Genomic DNA, 18,493 nt, shown 5'->3' on the forward strand with positions numbered 1-18,493 from the left:
ATAATATACAAATATAGTTTTTATAACATCTAATACGTATAATTAGCATTTAAAAATGATTTTAATAAATTTCTGGATCATAAAAACAATACGCAAAAAACTTGTTTACAGTTTTGGCTCTATCTACAAACTTACTGGACCGATTTTCATCACATATACCATTTTGGAATCGTCTTAATCGTCTTTGTTGTTATCAAGTTTGTAAACTTTTGGTGGCACCTTAAAATTCAAAATATATACAAACTTGTGATGATGATGTTGAATTTTAATCAAAATCCGATTTACTGTAAAAATGCTTCTGAAGCTATATTAAGCTGGATTTTCATTTTTTGGTTAGTTAAAAGTCCAAAGTAAGCTGCCGCTGAAGGGTGATCTTCTGCACCATTTCGACCTATCTTAACTCGTTCCACTATGCAAAGGATGTCCTGAATTGATTTCATATCAATTCCAAAAAAGTCACTTTTGAATACAAGAACATAAATTCTTCTAACAAACCGGAACCAAGACGCATTGAAAAATACTGTGCTATTTGGAAGCAGGTAGGTATTCAGTGAGCATCTCGAAGTGATCAATTTGAAGGAAGAAATGATGGAAAAGTGGGTTTCGGTATGGAAGAGTCTCCTTTAAGTAGTTGCGCAAAGTCTTTTGGGTACAGTTGGGCCTAATGTACGATTGTACTAATATAGCATTGAACAGGAATGAAATAATTATACCAAAAGATCACAAATAGTTTTACGTTCATTCTCTGAAAATTTGAAAATTATCGATCTATAAGGTAATTTTATGTTTCCACCATACCCCGTCGTTTCCATCATATTTCACATCGTAGTTGGGTCGCGTTTTTTCAGTTATTGGCGAAACAAGGTTTTATCCTGTTCATTTTCACAAGAACTGCAAATGGGCCTTACGAGGTGATACGTAAGACGTAAGAGGCAAAACATAAAATGTGAGAAGCTCAAATGTGATGTACGTCATAAGAAAATGAGATGAGACGTGGCGTCAACAGAGATACGTGTTATCATATTACATTTTTCTTAGGGAAGTTAAAATATATTGTCATTCCTGTGAAACTTCAAGGAAAAGCCAAAGCCGCCTAAGACGTCTGATCACGATATTCAACTTGTTCTTCTTGAGCCCTTTCACTTAATATCCATATTATATATCGAAGATTCATGCCGTTTCATTTCCGTTCATCATCTAAAGTCTCAATATCAAATATTTTTCCAGTATATATTCAATTGAAAGGAATGCGGAATCAGGATGCCTTACAAGTTTCGTTTATTCCAATAGAGAAGTAGAAGTCTATTACGAGCAGAAGAAAGATTTTTGACTATTTTTTTTCACTTTTCAACAAGAACATGTTTGCTGTCTAGTTTTCTATTTTTACAATTAGAGCATCCGAAATTTGTAAGTTAATATTTTCTTTTCTTCAATGTTCAAGTCAGTATATTCTTGATTACATATTATCAATTGAGGCATATGCTGCAAACTTTCAGCTGAAACTGATAGATTTATGTGGGACTTCCTATAAACAAAGTAATAAAAACCGATTTTTTTCAATTTCATCACTCAGTTGCTTCTCAATTTCAGCTGTTTATTGAATTTGTAACTATTGAAATCATAAAAAAAATACTTCTCATTCAGTATTCAGCTATAGAGTAAAGTGGGGCAAGAGTACGCAGGCGGAAAGAGTACGCACTAGGCTTTTACAGTGAACGACAACACTGAAACTAGCAACACTGTACCGGTTTGACAGGTCATTGAGTCAGCTGATCATAAGTGTTTTTGGTTGTCGTTTGGTTCGCGCACGTCGAAGAAATGAGTTAAGTTCTAGTTTTTCAAATTTTTATGTAATTTTATGCGTATTTGGAAACATTATTAGGCTTCGTGGAAATTCGCTAATTAAATCTGCATTCGTGACAAAGGACACATAATTAATATAGATTAAATCTGTGGAACACTCATGCCAGGATAAGATCGGAATATTTAGCACTTTTAGCTTTTTTCACAAATTGTCGTAGGGGGCAAGAGTACGCAGGATTGGTGGGGCAAGAGTACGCGTTGGTTTCCTTCGTCTTTTTGATAGCATTTGAAAAGCTAACCCAAAGAATAATCATGTTTTCAATAATCAGGACGTACAAAAGGAAAACCAGCAGGAAAATTTTCTCTCTGGAGATGCTGGAAAACGCCAGGCAGCGGTTGAAGGACGGAGAATCGGAGCGCCGGATTGCTGAAAGCCTATTGCCGAAACAGCAGGTCGAACCAAAGCGTTATGAAGCTCCCGATCCACTGCCTTCAACTTCAGGACGAGTGGAATCCATTGATTATGAAGAACCACTGAATCTTTCGAAACGATCATATGTGACTCCTGCAGAGATTTGACCACTTCCGAAGCGTAAGGACCCTCAACAAAGACGGAAGAAAGGCCAAAAGTCTGAAATCATCACGAGCACTTCCGTTAAGCAAAAATTGGAATCCAATCTTCAACAGAAAAAGGCAAAACCGCCGGCGCAACGCAAACTTGCAACTGAGACAGACACTGCAAAAGGAACCAAAACGACAATGAAGGAAAAGCCTCCTAAAGGCTCTGAGGCTCCAAAAGGAGAAAAGAGACCACGAAAGGCAAGCTCTTTTACTTCTGTTTGTTTTTTTATTTTCTTCGATTTGATTTTATAAGAGAATCCCTATGATTTTCCGTTTTTAACCCATGGAATATGAATTCACTGTTTTATTTTAACTATTGTTTGTGAAATAAAGGTTTTGTTTTGTTTAATAAACGATTATAATGATTCAAGACCTCACTTACACCGGACCAGAATGAAATACAATGAGCTTATTTTATGCGTACTCTTGCCCCACCTCATGCGTACTCTTGCCCCACTGGTGGGGTAAGAGTACGCTTTGATAGTTTTTGAAAAATATGATTTTTTATCAATGTTTACAAACGTTATCAAATCTTTTTGCGTCATACAATCAAGGTGAAGAGCCTTACTTTAATTTAGTTTAATTACTATGATCGATACTTTTTTCTTTAAAGAGATACAATAAGTACACAACTAAGTGCGTACTCTTGCCCCACTTTACTCTAATGTAGTGGTAATGTCTGCTACGGTTTTTTGTTGTGAGCTATTGTATGTTTCGTTTATGGAATTTCTTTCATAATGAAAACGGCGGGCTGTTTCTTTAAATTCTTTGGTCAAATTAACAATATGGTTGAAAACTTGTCTCCTAATATTTCTGGCTTATTTTAGTCAACTTATACAATAATTTGTAAACAATGTTCCGTATGGCAAAGGTGTGTTGTTTCATTGCAATCGTTTGGGTTTTGCTAACACAGTGTATTTCATTTGAGTATGCTATTCTATGACGAATTGCTATCTACATTTTCTTAGCTTACGAATTATCCTAATAACTTTTAGAACGTTAGTCTTGCGTCGATTGTATCCAAAAATTATCTATTGTTTAAGAAATCTTCTAGCCTTAAGCTTACTCGTGCTGAATAGATGTGAGCTGCGCAGCATTTCTTCAATCACAATCCTTCAACAGTTTATCACATTTTCCATTCTCTATGATCGAAACGTGGTCGTCGTTTTCGTGCAACGATGGCACCTTTACCCGATTGATGGTGTCCGGTCCACCCGGTGGAGCTTTATATCGGCCACCGTAGGCGTTTTGTTTTCGTTTCATGTTTTTGACATTGCGTCGGTGGAAGTAGTAGAGTATTAGCGAGAAAACGACAATGCAGGCCAGCACCGCCATCGATATCCGGAACCAAGCCGTTTTGGCTTCGGTGTCCCGTTTCCGGGAGCTGCGCACCTCCAGACACTGTTGGTACTCGGATCGGACCGGTGCGACCGAAACGAGGCTCTCTTCCGCTTCCTGTGCACAAATGCTTTGCTCTGTAATGGAATATGTGATTTTAGAACGATATGATAAGGGAAAGTTTTTTCATACAGGGATTTTTATTTCTAACCAAAGCCAAATTTAGCCTTTGGTAATGAGATTTTTAAGCGATTAATTTTAACTAATATAAGTTATCACTTTTAGCGTACAACATTTTTTATGGTTTTAAAATTCACAGAATATGTATGTATGTATGTATGAAAACCCACCAGTGGCTGATAGGTCTTTCGACCCGAGGCGGTACGGGAAGTCTCGATCGCACATTCAAATATTGTTCATGCTTAACTCATCAACAATAATTGCAGCACTACCAAGGGGTCCGTTACCACTGGTTTGGGACAGGTTTGCCTCATCTTACTCCTTCCCAACTGTTCGAAACAAATCAAGAATCTTGAAAAGGTACCTAAGTAACCTACTCATGATTCCAAGTTTGCCGAGATAATCCGGCTGGCTTGAACCCACAATCCATTGTATATCAGTTTTCAGTTCGTTTGATGTCCTGTCCAACCCCCCCACTTATCCCCAGTAATAGAATTAAGCTATTATACATTAGATCAGGTGTTTTCAGAGCATTAGCTCGGCGGAGCACTTTTTAAAATCAAAAATTTTGGCGGAGCACCTAAGTTTTTGAAAGAATGAAAACCCGAGTTTTGAAAATTTGATGATATTTTTCGTTTAAATAAGATGTGTCTTGTCATTGTAGCCAATAAAATGTAGCCAATAAAATGAGACTATTCATTTTGTATGTATGTATGTATGTATCTAAAAGTAAGTGTCTTTAAAAATGATTGATTTTAATAGTACAAATACGCTTTCTTCGATTTTTCAAGCTTTAACAAGTTTGATTAAGTTGGTTTCAGTAGTAGCCTGACGTCTGGTTCCGACTTTAGTCGGGATCGGTATTTTGTCTTCGTTGAGAGATATGCGAAAAACCCAGACTCGCAGAGATAAGTTGTGGAAAACGGCAGAAGAATAAGTTTTGTTTTGCTGGAGCTGTCAAACAAATCATGCGGCAAAACATTGTAAAATTGTAATTGAAAATGACTTCATTAGACACGTGGGCCTGTTAGTTTAAGTTTACACCAAGGAATACATAAATAAATTTATCAACGTATTGTGATTGTGATAATTCTTCGAAATTTGTGATAACTTCGAGATTATTTCTGATTGAATGCTTCTCAAATTTGAAAAGCTGTCCAGGTTTAGCTTTTGAGCGATCCTCCCAAAATTTGATTTTTCTCTTGATGGTCATGATTTTGCCGTTTTAATCGAAGATTGTTTTTCCTTTACCTTGCATTGAAATACTGAAGTCATTCATTTTACAAAAAGTCATCCAAATAAGCCAACCTGACGAGCCACTGATCATCATTCAGTCTTACCTCTAATGCCAAATTATTGTAGCTCAAAAACGCTCTGACTTCCGATCTAAATTCAAACAGGCGAGACGACGTTTTTCTGCGAGAGCGATCTTCGATATGAAGTAGTTTCCTTGAATAGTAGTAGTAGTAGTTGAATAACATTGAATTTTTTGGATGAGCCTCAATAAAGTTGATTATTTTTCCTTCAAATATGATGATAGTTTCTTCATAGCGAGTGCATGTTGATGAAGGATGTAATAACGACTACCGCAACTTTTGGTCTTTTCTTTGATCTTGGCAACGACTCCAGCAGTATTTCCAACTACAGCTTTCACACCGTCCGTACATCCCCATTGAATATTGTTGTCCGTAAAGTTATCACCAATTAGCTTGAAAATTTCAGCCCCCGTCGTGGAAGTTGGCAATGGTTTGCAAAGGAATAAATCTTCTTTGAAACATTAAGAACCTTGATAGCGAACAAATATCATCAGAATATCTAGTCCTACTACACCTGTGGATTCGTCAAACTGCATGTCGAATTCTGAAGACCTCAATCGAGAAACTAAAATGCATTCAACATCTTTAGCCATGTCACAAATTCGCCGAGAAACCGAATTATCAGACATGGGAATCGAATTTATCAATTTCGCTGTTTTATCATCAACTATGATACGGACGACTTCTTGAATACAAGGTTTGATTAGGTTTTCAACAATAGTATGCGCTTCTCCAGCTTTTCCAATCGGTAGCTACTAAGTGCGGCGCAAGAACAGTGTTTTCATTGAGTGTTTTGCACGCTGAGTCCTGCAACATAACGTTGTTCGATCAAAGCAGTGAATTTTGACAATCCACCATTCTTTGTCAACATGGATTTAGCCGCCAGTAAAAACAAAATTTATTCGTTCGTACTATATGCCCTATAAATATTTTTTTCTCATGCTTCAATAAAAAAAAACAGAATTTTTCAAAGTTGGTTTATGATTTTCGTTGCGTACGTCGCGGAGCACTTTCAAAAGCTTCGCGGAGCACCAAGTGCTCCGCGGAGCACGATCTGAAAACCCCTGCATTAGATAATATAATACCATCAACAAAAATTATCAAGGATACTTATCTTTGTTCAGCATCTTTAGTAATCTTTTAGGTCAAAGCATGCCGTGACAAAGACGACGTTTTGGTTACCGGTGCAGAAAAAAAGAAACACAACTCGTTCCAAGTCATTCACCATTGTAATTTGATTCAAGTGAAAATGTAATCACATCCTTCTTCTATATTTGAACTTTATACTTCCCATTCGAAAAACAGAAGACACTACCCCTCTATCCTTTCTTAGTTCCAATCATTTTCCATCAGCATCGCTTTTCCCACCAATACTTAAAATATCGCAATTATCACGAAATCCAACATCGGAATCCACAGAGTGACCGATGAAAAATATCATCCCCTGTTTTTCCGTTAAGAACCCAAAAAAAAAATCAAATATCCGACTTATTCTTCAAAATTCAATCTTCATTATTTCGTGCTTGTTCTTGAATTGAATACTGCTTCTCGTCCCCATGAACGAATCTATATGTTCTCACTTTCTCCCATAATTTCAAAGCATGCAGCCAATAATTCACATTTTTCATCATTCCTTCAGTAGAACAAAAACGTTTTAAAACATGTTTTTCACATTATTTAGTATATAATTTTAAAATTTAATTATAATTTTGAGAATACTTTCCCCAAGTCAACTACACACACAGAGCAAACAAAACCTCGCTCGTTTCTCTCGGCACTTCGATCAGCTCCCGTAATCAAACCAAGCCCCCAACTAGTAACAAATACTTTCTTCACAAATTCCTAGCTATCACTATATTTTCTGTTACAGAAATTCTCGAAACTATAATATTTCTACAAATAAATTTGATAGAAATTTTATCACACGAAAAAAAAACACGTGCTGACGATTCAGTACTCGCCTACTCTTTTTATGGTTTTAAAATTCACGGAAATATATTAAATGCATGCCTCAAAGATTAATTAGAAATTTCTGTATTTTCTATAATTTTATAGTGGCTCATTTTTTATAATATTATAAACTGCTTCCTGTATTTTTAGGTTACTAAAACAACACTATCATAAGTGAACCTTAGCTTAGCTTAGCTTAGCTTAGTTGACTATTCATATCCACCTTAAATCATTGAACTTGAAGTGCTTAAAAACGATCATTTATTCAAAACTTCAGATAACATATTTGATTGGACTTTGTTCAAATTACCTACGTACTTCAAATTCCATGATCGCTGGCGTGGCTAAGCAGAACATGTTCTACCTCGCCAATGGTTGCTACTCCGTGATTGTTCGAGGCCATCAGTTTTGTGCAAGGGCCAAAAGAATGGTGCTTGGGACTAGCAGTTCATTCACAATGCACAAAACTCATGCACTCCCTTTGAAATTGATCAATAACGGCGCCGGCCACGTCCTAGTAGTCAATGAGGAATGAAGGTGAGATTGTTAGTAGGATACTTCATAGGATCAATTAACAACCTTTTGTCCCTTCATATTCCAAAGATGAGTTTTGAAAAATTCAGAAAAAAGGGTAAGTCAATATCACCAACTATAGAAACCGTCTATACGTCTGCGAATCTATATTTAAATATCCAAGGAAAGGGTTGTGTTAGTAAGGGAAAGGTTCTAGATCAGGAACCATTTTGGTCAATGGTGCGATCGAGTTTTCTTACACTTCCTATGCTCCTAGATTTTTCTTAAAGAAAACTCCTATTTATTCCTTAAAATAAATTTTAACAAGATTTTAATAGGATTGTAATGTTTTCTTTAACAAATTAACAAACAAAAAATTGAAACGAAACAAAAGGGTGGAGAAAAGCTTTAGAAAAATTTATCTTTTAATTCAATCAGGATTGATCTTCTCGAACTCAAACTCAGCTGCATGAAAAATATTCCTGAGTTGTTAATGCATTTTCGATCAAATGTTATGATTTCCAAATTTCAAATGTTAAGACATATCATCAATGTTAGAAATTTGAAAAAAAACTCAACAAATGCAAAAACTATCTTGAAACACAAATAATCAAAGTCAGTTTTACCTTGTCAATGTTAAATTTTTAATGAAGGAATGGAATTTTTTTGTTATGATCTTGTTTTATTCATATGATTATTGAGTTCACTAACTTCTGCGGTGGGAAAAGTATGCTAAAAGTATGCTTAAAAACTTCTATTCAAAAAAGCTCAGAGGCTTTTTTGCACATTAACTTGAAAGCAGCCCTTTTTTGTGTACAATATTTCAAAAAGTTGAAATATTTCATGAGCTGCGATTAAATTTTTTGAGCTCCACTTAAAAATTTTAGAAATTTAAACATTTGCTGAATATTCAACATAAGATGAAAAAAGGAATTAACAAAAATGTTACTCATCCTCATCCTGAACTTAAGCTTGACATCTCCTCTCCAATGCAGGCCAATGCAGGGCAAGTTGAAACGAAAAATCCTGTGTTGGTCCGAAAGGCTTAGTGCTAGCCCCAGCAATTCTGTCACTTGGAATAATTTTAAGTTTTACTGGACTTCCACGAATTTATATTTTAACAAGAATATCCGTTCATCAATATTTTACAATACATTAGAAACAAAATAGAAAATTTTCGAAAAGATTATGGAGCTTGAAAAAACTCAACACTATCATAAGTGAACCTTAACATAAAAAGTTATTTTGTTGATTTTTTTTTATTTTGTTCTAAGGCTCCGCAGTCATTCTTAAATGTTTAAGGGTAAACCCGAGTTGAGGAAAAAAAAGCACAATTCACTTAATAATTATTGTAATCAAAACTCAATATTAGAGTAAAAGTTTTGAATAACTCAGCACAAAAAAATTTCATTAATAATGGAACTAACTAACTAACTTCATTAAATCAACTGTTAATGAAACTGTGAAGTCGTACTGACTATTTCATTTCAAGACTAAAATTAAGACTCCGAAACATCACAATAGAAATGATAACTTCCGTTTAGAATGTATGTATCCTAAAAATCCTAACTGTAAAATAAAAATAAAAACAAATCAATTTTCCGATAGAAGAGTTGGATTTTAAAATTAAATCGTAAAATCAGATTATTAGTATGCCTTTAGATAAGAATGCAAAATCAAATTTTAACATATCATTTAACATATCATTTACGCCACGCCATATCGTCGAATCTGGACATATTTTCATCAAAATTCTTTTTTTATTTGGCAGTTTTGGAAAAAGATGCTAAATTAATGCTATAAAAAGATACTAATAATAACAACTTAAAGGTTCTAAATGCCAATGCATGTTCAACAATGTATCTATTTTAGTAAAGGGCGAATGTGCCAACATCATTGTTTCGAGAAAATCAGTTTTTAAGTTTGACAGCTCCATAAGCTTCCAGCAAAAATATTATTTTGATTTCTACATTAAAAATGTACTGCCCCTATTCGCATATGAGTCCCATGTGCATTTTCATCTTTTTGGAGTTATCGATGGAAAACGCTTCTTTGTGCTCCAATTTGCCCATAAAATAAGTTTTTGTTTGAAGTTTGTTCCCAAAATTTCGAAAAAAATATGACCCTTGATATGTCCCATGTGAAAAATATTCGCGTATATGAGTCCCATGACCAAAATTCAGCGCCAGAGCTTACAATTGAAGAAAAAGGCTGGATAGAAAATCAAGTAAATCAATAGTTTAATGCTTAAAATACATTATTTTACTTAAAAATTTAATGTATACCTAGTAGCAAAACAATTTCGAAGAAATCTGGTTCTTTGTCACAAAAAACATAAATAAGTAACAGGTAAATTCAACCAAAATTATTTTTTCGACAAAAATCAACCGATGAACTACGCTCAATAGATCAGTCTTCGGTCAAGATTGATCCTTAGTGGGTAATTTTGACGATCTACTAATGAAGTGTTGTTTCGGTAACAAAATAACAAACTTTTTTCATTACTTTTTTCTATATTCACAACAATATCAATACTACTGTTTTTGTTTATTACCTAGGAAGATGTTCCCGGAAGAAATCTCCTTCTTTGTCTCGAATCCAGCAGACTTTGGTCGGTGTTTCTACGTATCCGTAATAAATACATATTGATGATGATGTCTGATAATTTCGCAGCAATTTTACATGAATGAAAACTAAGTTTTGGAAAAATACTGGAAAACACATCCCACTTGACGAAAAAACCTTGATTGAAATCAATTTGGAATCAAGATATTTCGAAAACTTTCTTCTGTCATCAAAAAGAATGATAAACAAATGGAAAAAATATTTTAGAAAAGTACTTGCCACTTGCCGATAACTTTAGCACCAGAGACTCATTTGTGAATAATCTCTGTTCGAGGGTTAAGAATATTCGCATATGAGTCACATGAGTGTTTTATTGAAATTTCTCCGTAATTATTAGTTAGTATTAGCGCAAAAGTTAACAAAGTATTCTTTGAAGTGTTTTCTATCCGAACTATTAATAGGTTTTGCCAACAAATGATGCATACGATTGTTTTCATGAAAATAAGTTTCAAACTTTACAAGCGTTTTTCTCGGTTTGCAGTTTTTACAAATGACGGTATTAAATGCATGCTGAAGGGATTTGTTAATTTTTGATAATATCTAGGGGAGATAAGGACATAATGGCCACCTTAAGAAAGACGCTAATTTAACCATAGAAAACAACTATAATTTTCGAGTTATTTTATTGTTTCGTGTTCAGACGTATATAATAATAGTGTTAAAACGTCTATTTCCTAACGAGCTAAAACTTGAAAAAGTATATAACAAAATTTAAAATGCATTTTAAATTTTTTTTGCCGAAGGCTGAAAATCAGTCATTGCAGGGGCATAATGAGAACCCCCACTGGGGCAGTATAAGCAGCATTAATCGGGGCACGTTAAGCATTTTCTGCCGTAGAACCTACCAGCGAATTCAATTCGGTGAAGTCAACTGAACTATAGAGCTACAGCTTGATATGTTTCATCTGACGATTAAGCCTATTGGTAAGGTGTCGTGGAGGTAATCATTTATCTTTCTTGATCGATGCATTTTGCACTAAACGGTGAGTCGTAGATCCATAAAAAAAACAATATAGAAAAATGTATGTCTGTTTGTAGAATACAAACAATTCACACATTATGTTGCTGGTTCTATGTTTGGCGGATGATGGTACTATCCGAATAATGCAACAATCAAAATAAACGACCATGAATGGTAAATGTAAAAAAATCACCTCGACCAGGAATCGAACTCGAGTCTTCTGATTACCTCTCCGACACCTAACCAATAAGCTTAATCGTCAGATGTAAACCTGTCAAGCTGTGGCTCTATAATTCAGTTGACTTCATCGAGTTGAATTCGCTGCTAGATTCTACTGCAGAAAAATCTCTCCGTGCCCCGATCAATTGTATACGCCTCCAGTCAGGGGCGGTCCTAGACCTGGCTCTTGGGGGGGGTGATTTTTCCAAATTTTCAAAAATCAGACAATAAAGGGAACGTGAATATATAGCGAAACAGCGTGCATTTTGAGAAAGCGAAGGGAGGGGGTGATGAGAGGAGGGGGGGGGGGGGGGGGGTTTGCAATTGCAAATAAGTCTACCACATTTGCTGCACATTACTTTTTGTCTTCCCTTGAAATTTCATGTCACAAAATTAGAGGTTTGTATTTTGAAAAAATCTAAATTGAAGAAGAACAGCGAAAACTTTTAAACAATTTTCTCAACAAACTTATTTTGACATCCTTTTATACAACTTATAAATTCTTTTATAAATTGCAATTCAAATAACCAAATTTCCAGGTTCAGAGTGGATTTAATTATTAAGCTAGATTTCTACTTGAAGTTTTAATTATTTTTGTGTGGATATGCTAAAAGCAGTTTCGGCGATATAATTGGTGTGAATTTTGAAATGTAGCCGCGTTGATCAGAAATTAGACAAATATCTTCCGAATGTTCAACTTGAGCGATTGGCTTTTCCGAGAAAATAGTCGAGTGATGACGGGATAGTTTTATCACTGGGTTTATCTTTCCTGGGAAAAATGAAGACATAGGCAAGTTTTTGGAAAATAAAGAATGGTAAATCATTATTTATATTGTTTAATTATGATAACGGCTCAAAATACATGTATCTATGAGCAAGCATGGAAAAAATCGGATCGAAGTACATTCAATCTGCAATCCGTGGTGAACTCATTCAATTCTAACTGCCAATCGAAGCAATCGGGAAAGGAAAAAGTTAACACACCACAATGAACACTAACGATTGCAATCCCGAATGAATGAACTTTTAATAAGTTCGGGTGAACGAAACGAAGCCCGAAACATTCGCCGCGTTCAATTGGATCGTTTTTTTTATTTTCACCACGACGTTCGCAAATGATTGTCGAAACACAATCGCCAAACGATTGTAAGATTGCATTCGCGAATGTTTCCGTAACCGGTAAAGGATTGCGCCATCAGGTGCTTGTTTTTCGGCTAATTTTGTGCGTGTTTTAGCCCCCGCGCTCGCTGATGGTTTGTTTTCTCATGATGTTATTTTAATTTATGTTCGAATAGGAACATTCAACATATAATTAGTAAAAGTGTGGACTTTTGCACATTGCGTAGAAAACTAAACTGACAATGGGGGGTTTGAAAATAGGAGGCAAGGACGTCGGCCTGGTGTCGATCAAAGCCGTCGATATTGTTTCAGTCGAATGAATGTCGTCTTAGCTGCTAATTTTCCGGTGCGGAATTTGCTTTTATGTCCTATGGGATACGAACGCGAAACATACGCACGTATTAGGCTTAGCATTTTTATAGTTATTTCAATTAACAATAAAAATTTTAAAAAAAATTCGAGTCAATACCTCACAATTTTTTTATTTCCTTCCGAAAACCAATTCGAACAAAACAAAACGCCTTCAAGTAGGCAAACACGTAGTCGCCCAGATGTAGGCAGATATTTGAGTGCTATGTCGGCTTACAATATTTATGTGTGGGATTTTATAACTTTTATGTGACGCATATAAAAGTAATAATTTTGTATTCTGTATTCTTGCAATCTCAACATAATTAAATGATTATTTGGCAATTTTGGTTAAAAAAATGTCCCAATAGCCAAAAGCTAAATCCCTACACACAAAACTTTCGGGGCTCCACTTAGCAATAATTTGCTGTTACTTTCCGTTAGCAAAAATATTTTTTTACTTTTGATTTAGCAAAAAGCTAAATTTGCTTGTTTTTAGTAAAAATGAAGACTACCTAGCCGCTTTTTTCAGACAGCAGCCGCCGGCTAAGAGAAAAAATAAACAAGTCGGCGCGTGCAAATCAGTGCGAATTAAAATTTGATTCTGGCGGTATTCGTGGACACGGTAATGACTATAGAAGGACAATAGAAAGGAAGATAAACCAATACTGGGAGCGCAATGGTAAGAACCGATTTAACTATGGAAAATTCCGGCTTCTAATATGTAAATTCTTTGTTTTTTTTCACTAGGTCCCAAGAAGAAAAGGAGCCAGCAGTGAAATTGAACACCCCAGCATTCGGAGCCTCCTTGAACATATTATGGAGATCAGTTTTTACGAGCTAAATTTTAAGTGACTTGAAATATGAAAAAAAAATCAAATAAATTAAGTGAAAGAATTTATGTGTTCTGTTTTTATAATCCGATGTTCCCCATGAATTTCAAATGAAATTTTTGTTTTGGTATTTCAATACCCCCGCGATCTTTTCCTCCGGTTTTTGCTAAAAAAATCAGTAAAAAATGCGGCGGCTAACTTTTTCTCACGCTTGCTAAAATTTTAGTTTCAAAAAATTGCTAATTTGATTGCTAAATTTCTAGCTGGTCAAATTTGAGCAAAATTTTGCTAAATTTCGGCCTCAGAAATTTTGTGTGTACACACAAAACTTTCGAGGCCGGAAATTAGCAAAATTTTGCTCAAATTAGACCAGCTAAAATCTTAGCAATCAATTTAGCAATTTTTTCGAACTAAAATTTTAGCAAACGAGAGACAAATTTAGCCGCCGCAATTTTTGCTCACTTTTCTAGCAAAAACCGGAGGAAAAGATCGCCCCGGACCTGAAATTTCAATTTTTATTGTTTTTCTTTGCAATTTCTTAGGGAATGTTAGATTATTGAAAAGAATACAAAAATAAGTTTACTTTCAATTGATTTTTCTCTTTATTTCGACACTTCATGGAACTTATTTAGTTCCGATCCTAGGAACGCGAAATGCCAAGCGATCGACACCGGGGTTGTTCCGGATGCACCGCATTGAAATTCCAGCTTTGTCCCTTTCGATTTCCGGACTGTTGCAATTAAAACCCGGAACCCCACCGGCAGCAGCAACCTAATAGGAAAAAAAACATAAATTAAAAAACGGAAAACATTTTACACTTCTTGACCGACTCTTACCTGTTTGCATCCACTATCGATTTGGCTACCAATTTGTCGTGAACTTAGCCACCAAAAGAACCGCCAGCATCGAATTTCCGGAACGGCACTGAATCCCGTCAGTTTATTTTTTTGTCTCTACCGGCAGCGGCTGCTATCTAGAAATAAGGCGGCTAGAAAACCTTCGTTTTACTAAAATCGAGCAAGATAAACTTTCTGATTACTAAAATCAAGTAAATCGTGCTTTTTGCTAACTCAAAAGTAAAAAAATATTTTTGCTAACGGAAAGTAACAGCGAATTTTTGCTAAGTGGAGCCTCGAAAGTTTTGTGTGTAGGCTTCGTAAACAAGAGTGGACATTTTCAAACCCCCCTTTGTCAGTTTAGTTATCTACGCAGTGTGCAAAAGTGCTGAATGTTCTTATTCGAACATAAATTATAATATAATCATGAGGAAACAAACCTTCAGCGAGCGCGGGGGCTAGAACACGCACAAAATTAGCCGAAAAACAAGCACCTGATGGTGCAATCTTTTACCAGTTACAGAAACATTCGCGAATGCAATCGTGCAATCGTTTGGCGATTGTGTTTCAACAATCATTTGCGAATCGATCCACCCAACGAACGTCGTGGTGAAAATAAAAAACGATCCAGTTAACTGCGGCGAACGTTTCGGCCATCGGTTCGTTCACCCGAACGTATTTAAAAGTTCATTCATTCGGATTGCCAATCCGACCAATCAGCGGTCGTCTGTTCACGCTCGCATCGCCGATGCTATCATCGTGAACGGAGCGGTGATTGAGAATCATTAGCGTTCATGCTGGTGAACGAATTTTTCCATCCTTGTCTATGAGGTTCTTGGAGCCAAAGGGGTATAAGAATAAATAAGATAAATAAATGATTTATTAAAAAAAAAAAAGAAATTTATTTCGAGGAAACACATTTTTAAGTTGATGTGTTCGGCCATTTTGCGTTTATCTAGCTAAAATTTAAATTTCTCTACAAAACATAAAAGTATGTAAATAAAATTCTAAAAATCTGAAAAGTCACCAATTGTAGTTTTAATTATGAAGAATTGTTTGGAAATATTAATTCAAAATCGATCAATTTTGCACCTAAACCCCCCTGAGGGCCTCATATGTAAGTACCTACGTCAAAGCAAATACAATCATAGCTCATTTTCTTCTAACAACGTTCTAAAATAAACATCCTAAACAAGAATAAAAAAAATTCTAGAGTTGAGTGAAATTAATTTCAGTTTTTGAGAGCTGTACTCGTTTGATCTGAGCTTATCTTTGATTCCTCCAGGTCGATTTCTTATTTGTTTGATTATGGAAATGTCACCAGAGTGAACTTAAAAGATCTCTTAAGAAAAAATATGGGCATTTGGGATGCATTTGTAAAAATCGGAACTTGAAAAACAAACCGAGAAATTGAAAATTGGAGATTATTTAGGAGTTAAAATTAGAAATAAACAAATTTTAACCCTTCATTTTAAAGCTTTTGATTGAATCTTCTATTGAAATCAGTTTCAAAAGGAAATAATATATACCAACAAAAAAAAATTAAAAAAATTGTCGCTTTTTCTTCTGATGTGAATTTGTTACTTAATGAAACTAAATCAGATTTCGAATATCGTAAACATTGAATAAGTTTCCAATGTTGAAAAGAAAGAATGAAAAATTTGGCTGAAATATGAATTTCTTTTTTTAAAGGGCTGTTCACATATTACGTGGACAACTTAGACTAAGGGGAGGGGGGGAGTTGAAAATGTTCACGCTTGTCGACGGAGAGGGGGCAGAGGTTTGAGTAATGTTCACGTGAACATGTTCGCCTAATAATTATATAAGAAAATTGAATATGTATCAAACGTAATGTTATATAAAGTGATACATACAAAACATACATGAAATATTAAAATTTCACTTAAAATATAAAGTCGAGATTAATGTTCTGCATTAGATTATTTAGATTACACAAAAAATATTCGCTGGAGTCTTTAATTTTCATTTATTTATCTCCAAAAAACAAAAATTTTCCAGTTTTCAATTGAAATCTATTATAGGCTCTCATTTTTTGAATATATGAATACGAGATGTGGCTCAAAAATCAAGCAACCTGGTGCTTCTCTCTATTGAATGAGCACTCAAAATCAATTGTAGTTATGATATTTCCGTGTTTTTCAAATAATTCTATACCAGAAAATTTTTATTCATTTTTCAAAATCAACCATTCAAATCTAAGGTTTTTCTAACAGTAATAAGAGATGTAGGCACCAAAAATCGAATCTGTCCACGAGGATTTCTAAGAGAGGGGGGTGGGGGTTTCCAGAATGTCCATGCTTGTCCAAGGAAAGGGGAGGGTGATTGGTTATAATCGGTAAAGCGAATTGCAAATTACAGCTGTTTTAGTTTGGTGGACCGACTTTTTTTTCGATCTTAAACCTTTAAGTGATTAATATATTCTTTTATTTAACTGACACCCCCACGGAGTGGAAAATTTTGAAAATTCATAAGTACTCCTACTAGGAAAAGTCCTAAGATTTTCTAGAAATTCCAGCTTTTACGAGTATATTGTAACGGTTTTTTGCTGCTTGGGGGGGTGATCACCCCGATCACCCCGATCACCCCCCCATAGGACCGCGCCTGCCTCCAGTCAACAAGTTAAAGTAAAAAGGTTTTTTCAAATTGATTATAGTGAAATACTATCAACAATTTAATGATGGTGAAAATTGAGGAACAATGTGTACATCATGATTTAACGAGAGAGCTAATTTTCCAGTGCTCAAAAATTTTAATATTTTCGTCACTTGAAAACCTACAAAACTGCTCCTCATGAAAATTTATTTGAGAAAATTTGTACTTTCGTGGGAAAGAGGAGTGCTTACTATGCCCCGTGTACTCGTTATGTCCTTATCTTCCATAGTGTAAGTGAGCCTAATTTCGCTATATTTTGTCAGAGGTTTTTAGATTTGATATTATTACGCCGAATCTTTAATACTTAGATTTACAATTTTTTGTTAACTAAGTTTCAATTTTTTTTTCTGAACTCTGTTTTGGTTTGAAATAATCATTTCAAGCCTTAATTTACAAAAAAATATCATGTTTTATAAAGTGTGTCGATGTTCCTAATTTGGCACTAATTGTTCCTAATGTTGACATATGGGTGTTCCTAATGTTAACATACGAGGAAAAATGTATCCGCGTACCCAATATTTCACATTTCCTATAACTATTCACACGTTTTTTTTAATTTTTCATTAAAAACAAAGATTTCTGCAACTTAACCCTTTTTCTTAGTAGGGTGAAAATCGCATGTTTTGTAAATTTAAAAATGACTGGTGGTTCCAATTATTTATCTGACTATTTTTTCAACATTTTTAGCTTTGAGATACACTGAAGTAAAATAAAACATGTTTTATTAGCTCAAAACAGTTTATTTTAACAGATCGTTGAAAATTAAGTTAAAACACAATTCGATCAATCGAATTTATTTCAAATACATTCTATGACTTTGATATAGTTTGGAACACTTTGACTATGTCCATAATTAGGAACACATTGAAAATAGTGTTTCGAATTGTGGACATATGCTTTTTTTAGTTTTTACACGAAAAAACATGGTTCTAACATACTTATTACTCAAATCATGATAAAAAACAATCCGAAGAAAAATTTCAAAAAAATCGGTTGACAAATTCAGCTTTAATTTTCCATTTCTAAACAGGTGTTTTTTAAGAAATTTGCTAACAATTCCATTTGATTTGGACATACTTTGAAACAATCCGGATTTTTCGAAAAATCCTGTGAGTTAAAAAACTAATTTGTTTGTAAAATGAAAGTTAACATGATCCG

The 18,493-nt window shown here is 34.7% G+C and overlaps 1 protein-coding gene across 2 annotated transcripts in view; it reads right to left on the minus strand.

The window, feature by feature from the left end:
• Positions 1 to 3,086: 3,086 nt before the first annotated feature.
• Positions 3,087 to 18,493, minus strand: part of LOC129751243 (chondroadherin) — a 66,084-nt gene continuing 50,677 nt past the window's right edge. The window contains exon 5 of one of the 2 annotated variants that reach the window (XM_055746626.1): positions 3,087 to 3,899. In XM_055746626.1, coding sequence (XP_055602601.1) covers positions 3,526 to 3,899 — 374 coding nt within the window. In that variant the 3' untranslated portion in view covers positions 3,087 to 3,525. The remainder of the gene's footprint in view (positions 3,900 to 18,493) is intronic. The other variant, XM_055746625.1, reaches the window with a different exon arrangement.

The sequence above is a fragment of the Uranotaenia lowii genome, chromosome 3 (assembly GCF_029784155.1).
Source record: "Uranotaenia lowii strain MFRU-FL chromosome 3, ASM2978415v1, whole genome shotgun sequence".
Lineage (NCBI taxonomy): Eukaryota > Metazoa > Arthropoda > Insecta > Diptera > Culicidae > Uranotaenia > Uranotaenia lowii.